We start from the raw sequence: 6,500 nt of genomic DNA on the forward strand, positions 1-6,500 counted from the left end.
GGCGGCAATGATGCTTTTATTTCTCACTCTCCTTAAATACCTGACAACTTAACACTGGTCCCTGGGTTTTGAGCAGCCTCCAAGAGGCAACACTGGAACTGAGATGATCCCATCTACACATTCAAGGGTCACAGCATGACCTCCCCATTGAAACTTCCCCATGGCCACAAGAGCCCAGAAGACACTGCTTACCGTAGGACCTCATCCCAGGTCTTCTTCAGCCGGTGAACAGCATTGCACTGCAGAGCCGAGAGGATGGCTCGGAGGGAGGAGAAGTTCTTCAGGATGCGGCACTCCTGGAGGCAGACAGGGAGATGAGAGGAGAAAGCATTAAAGAAAGCCCAGGGATCTACTGGGTCCACAAAATCTCAGCCCTGGGCCAAGGCAAGGATGATGGCAGGCTGTCCTACCCGAGCCACTTCGATCCACCGCTCCACCACCTTAGCCCTCTGCTGAGGCTTCAGGGACCGGTCACCGAGACACGTGGCAATGACACAGTTGGCCACGCTGTTGAACTGCGAGACTGTGGCACGGATGGTGGGAGCCAGGTGCTCTTTGCCCTTCTTGTCTCGCTGGGACCAGATGCAGCCCAGGCAGTGGTAAGGCACCACTTTCTTAAATAGCTCCTGGAAGAGAAAGGGATGGAGAGGGGATTCTTTAGGGTCCACGTAAAGGGAACAGGCCAGGAGGAAAAGATGGATGGGAAGAGACAGGCCTGTGCGCAGAGCAGCAGGCAGGCAGAGCACCATGGACCTGGCTGTTGAATGGATACTCACAGCGTCCATCAGCGTGAACTGCTCTGCCACCATCTCTGGGGAGAAGGAGAGGAAATCTGGCTTTCCGTCCCCGACCCCATTCTCCTCCACCAGCTGGAAGGTGCAGCCGCTGTGGGCCACAGCTGCGAGAGATGGTGTGAAGGTGAGCACCACAGCACTGCTATGAGCCGAGACCCATAGCAACCCACACCAACCCCCTACAGTCACTCACATCCCCGGGCTCCTAATTCCCATCTGGCTTCACACCTCACGAAACGAGGCTCAGATAAAAGGATAGTCATTTTAAATCTGGATGCAAGTGTCTGCAGAGGATTAAAGGCAGATTAGCTAATCCATTTAGAAATCCCACTTCTGGTTCAGTCGGATTAGCTTCCCAGTGCACCTCCATGTAAACACAAGCAGGGTTTATGGGGGTTAAGCCACGTGGCAAGACCTGAGGTTCTAGAAACCCTCAATGCCAACCGGTAGCACTCTCTATACATGCAACCCCAAATGGCCCCTGTAATTGGGGTCCTCACCTTCTGCTTCGGACTCGCTCTGCTCTTGCTGCTGGAACTGGGCCAGCAGGATGCGGGCTCGGCGCTCCAGGTCCGAGCCGGGGATGTTGTGGCGCACGTAGGAGATGAGCTGCTTGAGGCAGGCAAAGTCCGGGGGCTTGCGGAAGTCCTCTGAGTACTGGTCCAGCCAGGCGCCCAGGATGGAGGAGATGGTGCTGCGGGGAGAGGGGGAACACAGGCAAACTTGCGTGAGAATTGGGTGCCAGTAGAAACCTGTGTGCACCCCCACCAGCCCCAGGCACCAGGAGCATGCCTGGGACAGAACATGCCTATGTATGAGAACCAAAGAGCTATCACCAGAGCCACCCTTCTCTCATTCAGCTACAGTTCGGTCAGACTTACTTCTTCAGCTCCATCCTCTCATCCACAGCGTGCCTGGCATGGTCCCCATTTGTCTGCACGTGGAGTTTGCCGTACCTGGTGGGGCACAATGAGGAGGCAGTGAGTGTCTTGGACTCAGCTGTGCGTCAGTGCTGCCTCTTCTCCCTCCACATCACCCCCAGCTCTGTCCTCCTCCCCACAATCTGCCACAGTGCCCGTGTTTTGGAATGAGAGAAGCAGCCAGCACTGGCCACCTTGCAGCAGAGTACCAGCTAAAAGGACTTCAGCTCTCTGGGGTCATGTCCTCTCTGCCCTGTCCAAGAACCTTCATGCTGTTGGGTTGGGAGAAGCCCAGCAGCCTGCCAAGGCATGGCAGCAGCAGGTGCTGGGGCTTTCCTGGCCAAGGGGGCTCAGACACTGGCCACCCCCAGCTGTGTTTTGGGGCGTGGGGCAGCCTCACCTGTTAAGCAGCAGGTCCAGCACTTGCTTGGTGGTGGCAAAAGCCCGGTAAGTGCACAGGAAGATGGTGACGTAGGTGGAGTCATTGCCCTTGAAGGCTGAGACCAGGTACTCCACCAGCTTCTCCAAGGTCCCAGCTTTTATCGTCCGCACCTTACATGTCTCGTAGAGGTTTAAGGCCGACTCGTTCTCAAACTGCCGGAACAGGAGCAGAAGTCAGTGGGCTGGATGAAGACAGGCACGTTCAAGTGCAATGCAGTCCCCACCAGCTTTGCAAGCCACCATTTGGGTCTAGGCTGGGACCACAGACCCCATACAGTGCCTGGGGGTCTCACAGTAGGCCATAGGACAGGGAAGCTGGGTCTCCTCTGACACCAAACAGCAGCTCAGATGGGAAGCCTTGAGCATTTGGGAAATCCCAGGAAAGGCCTCAAGGTTGCCAAAATCTCGATGCAAATCAGGGTTGCCTTATTTTGCAAAATGAGGCTTCAGGTTGTTTCCCTCTGTGCCCCTTCCTGCGGGGCAGAGACCATTGGGTGCTCCCAGATAAATGCGTGATTTCCAGATAAGGCTTGGACGGAGCTCCCTGGACAGGAGTGTATGGGGGAGCAAGAAGAGGGCAGGACATGGGCTGGTATTGACCCTGCCAAGCCCTCACACCAGGTCACCACGGCACTGGCAGGGAAATGCCAGAAATAAGCCTATGGTAGGAGGCTGGCGGAGGCCCCAGCTTATCTTACCCCCAGCCATCGCTGCCCTTTGTTGGCCGTGTGATGGAGCTGCACTTTCCGGAGTGATATGCTGTAGATCACACCATCCTCCAGCTCTTCTCCAATCTCCTGTGTGGAGCTCTGCACAGGAGGACAAGATACACCATGAGATACGGAGGGTAAAGCGTGGCAGGGGTGCACTTGCACCTCGTACGAGGTGTCCTGGCAAGGTGAACGTAACAGCCGGCAGGCAGCGAGAGCCAGCCTCGCCTGCTCAGAAATGCAAACCAGGTGACACAGTCTTTCCAGCCTGCTTAACACTGGGCACACCTCAGTCTGCACCCAGGGAGGTGTTCTCGGTCTGCTCCACAGCCCCCAGCTCCGCTCTCTTATGCAAAACCAGGCTGTGCCAGTGCTGGGCAGAGCGAGGACCCCTTGCTGGGTGATGAAGGGGAAGTGGCAGCGCATTCCTGTACCCAGCCGTGGCTGCTTCCCCCTCCCCAAGCCTTTCCCTTTCCCGTTAGGTGACACTGCCACCAGGCTGACCCTAATCTTGGTAATCTGCCCTTGCGGGAACTGAGCACCTCAGTGCACCTTCGGTAATAAATAATAACTGTGAAAACACGCTGCCCACGAGCTTCCGCAGTGCTGGCCATGCTCACAAGGCAGAAATATGAGGGGGTAGCTTGAATCTGGGAGGAAACCATGGGCAACAGCACGAGGGTGGGCTCAGGCACAGCCGGGACAGGTCCCTGCACCCCTGGGCCACAAGCAGACCCAGTTATGGAGCCCACATTTCTGCTTCAGGTGATGGAGGCCTCCAAAAATTTGGTGAGGAAACAGGGAATGCTTCTTGGGGCAGATCCCCAGGCACACGCCTGCCCCAGCTCCCCCAGCCCCACGTGCCAGCCTGGGGGTCAGTGGTGGCTTCAGCCTCACAAGGGTAATTCAGTTCCCTCCTCCTCCTCCTCTCTCACCACGCTCTGCTGAGTCAGTGCCTCTCTTAAGAGGATTTATCCAGATCCTTTTAAATGGCTTCCCCTGTGATCTGCCTCTCAGGAGCACAGAACATCCTGAGCAATGACAACAGCGCAGGGCTCTCCGGGAAAGAAGCTGTCATGGGGCAACCCAGGATGGAGCCCCAGGGGTGCCACTGCTCCCTGGAAAAAATCTTCCTCCCAAACCACCCCCTGTGAACATGGGAATGGCCGTACCCATGGTCCTGGCTTCAGAGGATGCTGAACGTCTTGACATACTGAATGTGCACCTTAACCACCGTCCTTTATCACCACCATTACAGCGGCGGTCACTGCACTCTTATCACACCCTGCTCAAGCCAAGTGCTTGTTATAAGCAAGGAATTAAGGCAGGGAACCACAGCCAGCTCAAGGAACGAGGGGGAAACTTTAAAAAGCCTCTCATTCATGGCTGCAGTGAATGAGGACAAAGAATCCCCCTGGGCAGGGTTACTGGACTTCTTCCTCACTTTCTGCTGAGCCTGCTCTTCTCACTTCATGTTAGACTATCAAGAGGTTTGGTTTGCTGGAGCTTGAGGGGTTGAGAGGCTCTGGTTTCAGCTGTGCTGTGAATATCTGAAGTCTTTCCCGAGATTCACTGGGTTCCAGACCAACCCTGACAGCACGTGCACAAGGCAGTGGACAGACAGACAGACAGACATCCTTCCAGTCCCTGCCTCAGCCCCCTTCTTGTTCCACGCTCTACAATAAATTCTGTCATAAATTTATGAACAGGTCTGAATTTCAAGAATGGAAAAAGCACTCACACACCAGCATGGCGTGTGCTGTGCCTTCCCAGGTTGCGTGACATGAAAATACGTCTCCACTCTGCCTCAATAAATATCCTGGGACGACAAGGCTGGCTGCTGGGGGTAGTGCAGACCTGAGCCCAGCTCCCCCCCCCAGTTTAACTGGTCTAGTTTAACTCTTCCCAGTTTCTCCATGGAGACCATCAGACCCTGGTACCCACAGCTATGTGCCATCCTCCAGAAGCAGCAGCAGCAGATGGCTCTTAGGCATGCAAGCCCACTGCCCAAGGGGCAGTTATAGGGAAGTGGGATCGCTACCAATGACGCTTCATATCAGCTCTCCTGGTCTTTGTCACCCAACCTGCACATCAGCCCTACCCTGCACATCTTCCGGTTATGCTGCCTTTGGAGGGGGAGGAAAGCTCTGGGTCCAGCAGGACCAGACTCCTGTACAGAAAAGAGATTTGGCTGGGCAGTTATAAACCCCAGACACAGATATCAAGAAAAATCAGGTGCTTGTTGAGATACAATTAAATTAATAAAGAAATCAAATCATATGGGAGGACAAACAGTCTCAGCATCAGTCCATGAATCATGGGCAGCTTCTGTGCAACTCCAGTGGAAAGTATTGCCATAACGGTGGAGGGGTTTGCGCTCTGTATTTCATGTCATGTGCAGGGGATACACCCAATTTTGATGTGCGTAGAAGCAAATTTCATTTCCTTCCCATATTCAAAACTGTCAGATTCATTCATTTTTTGTCTTGCTGACTCGTGCAATATCCCCCAAAGTTCCCCCTTCGCAAACCACACACAAAGTACGCAGCTTCCCAGCGGTCTTCAGCCAGGCTCATGCCAAGAGCCAAGTGAGCTGCTACACTGGTACATTTTAAAATTTGGCTATTTATATTCTGCGTGAGCTTCTTCTTTCCTACCACTGCTTCTCCAAGATGCTGATTGTGCATTCCGCGCATGTTGGTTAAAAACCAACAAAGCAAAAAGCAGCAGCAGGATGAAGCCTGTGAAGTCCTGCTCCAACACCCGCACCAAATGCACGTTTCTCCCTTTGCAGATAAGGAGACACGAGGTGGGAGCAGGGCTGGGGGAGACATAAAACCTTGACCTGTGGCTTAGGTACATGAACACCACTGGCACTCACACCAGGATTTCCAGCAAGTCAACCAAAGATGACCGTCTTCAAAATGGTCTCTAAAGAGCTCTGGCAGACAAGTGCTGGTAAATATTACTGCAACAGTTACTGCTCCCCATTGCCTGCCGTACACAGCTGCTGGGGTTTTCTGCCCCTCATATTAGATGGCAATGTGAGTCAGGCCACAGCCAGCACCCATGGGTAAACCTTCCTCCATCAGCGGTTCCACCTGAATAACTGAGCACATCATGGCAGAGAACAGTCCCTTCCACTTACTGCATCACACTGGTAGAAGAGATGCATCCAACAGGCCCAGACAGCGCTTTAAATGGCTACGACGAGATTCAACAAAGCTTTTTTGTGAAAACGCTAACTTTGAGCATGTTGATGGTTATGGCATTTGCACCTTCCACCAAGGGAAGGGACTCAGCACCCCAGAAAGTGAGATCCAATGCTTTCAAGATGGGCATCAAAAAAGGGAAGACACACAAAATGAACATTTGGCTGCGATTCCTCCAGCTCAGTGTGCTCCATACAGTAGGAAAAAGGCCTCTCAATGAAGGGGCACAAGGAAAAACCACATGTTTAACATAGGGGTATCAGACGCCCAGTTCTGCAGAGTCGGTGGATTTTGCAAAAGCAACCGTAAGTGAACTCTGCAGGAGTTCATCCCCTGAAATATGAAACGGGAGGTCTGCACCAGATGGCTCGCCTGGTTTTAGGGCCCGCCTCTTCCAACTGCAGATAGCCTGGGGCTGCGTGA

General features: G+C 53.7%; 1 protein-coding gene across 1 annotated transcript; it reads right to left on the reverse strand.

The window, feature by feature from the left end:
• Positions 1 to 192: 192 nt before the first annotated feature.
• On the reverse strand, positions 193 to 3,045 carry LOC104547225 (ral guanine nucleotide dissociation stimulator-like; the record flags this gene model as incomplete). Its single annotated transcript, XM_010192829.1, has 7 exons — positions 193 to 296; positions 411 to 626; positions 777 to 898; positions 1,295 to 1,488; positions 1,676 to 1,750; positions 2,115 to 2,308; positions 2,854 to 3,045. Coding segments are annotated over 7 exons (1,097 nt in total), but the record flags the coding sequence as incomplete, so codon positions are not given.
• Between the last annotated feature and the right edge of the window lie 3,455 nt (positions 3,046 to 6,500).

Source organism: Mesitornis unicolor, unplaced genomic scaffold (assembly GCF_000695765.1).
Source record: "Mesitornis unicolor isolate BGI_N332 unplaced genomic scaffold, ASM69576v1 scaffold10709, whole genome shotgun sequence".
Lineage (NCBI taxonomy): Eukaryota > Metazoa > Chordata > Aves > Mesitornithiformes > Mesitornithidae > Mesitornis > Mesitornis unicolor.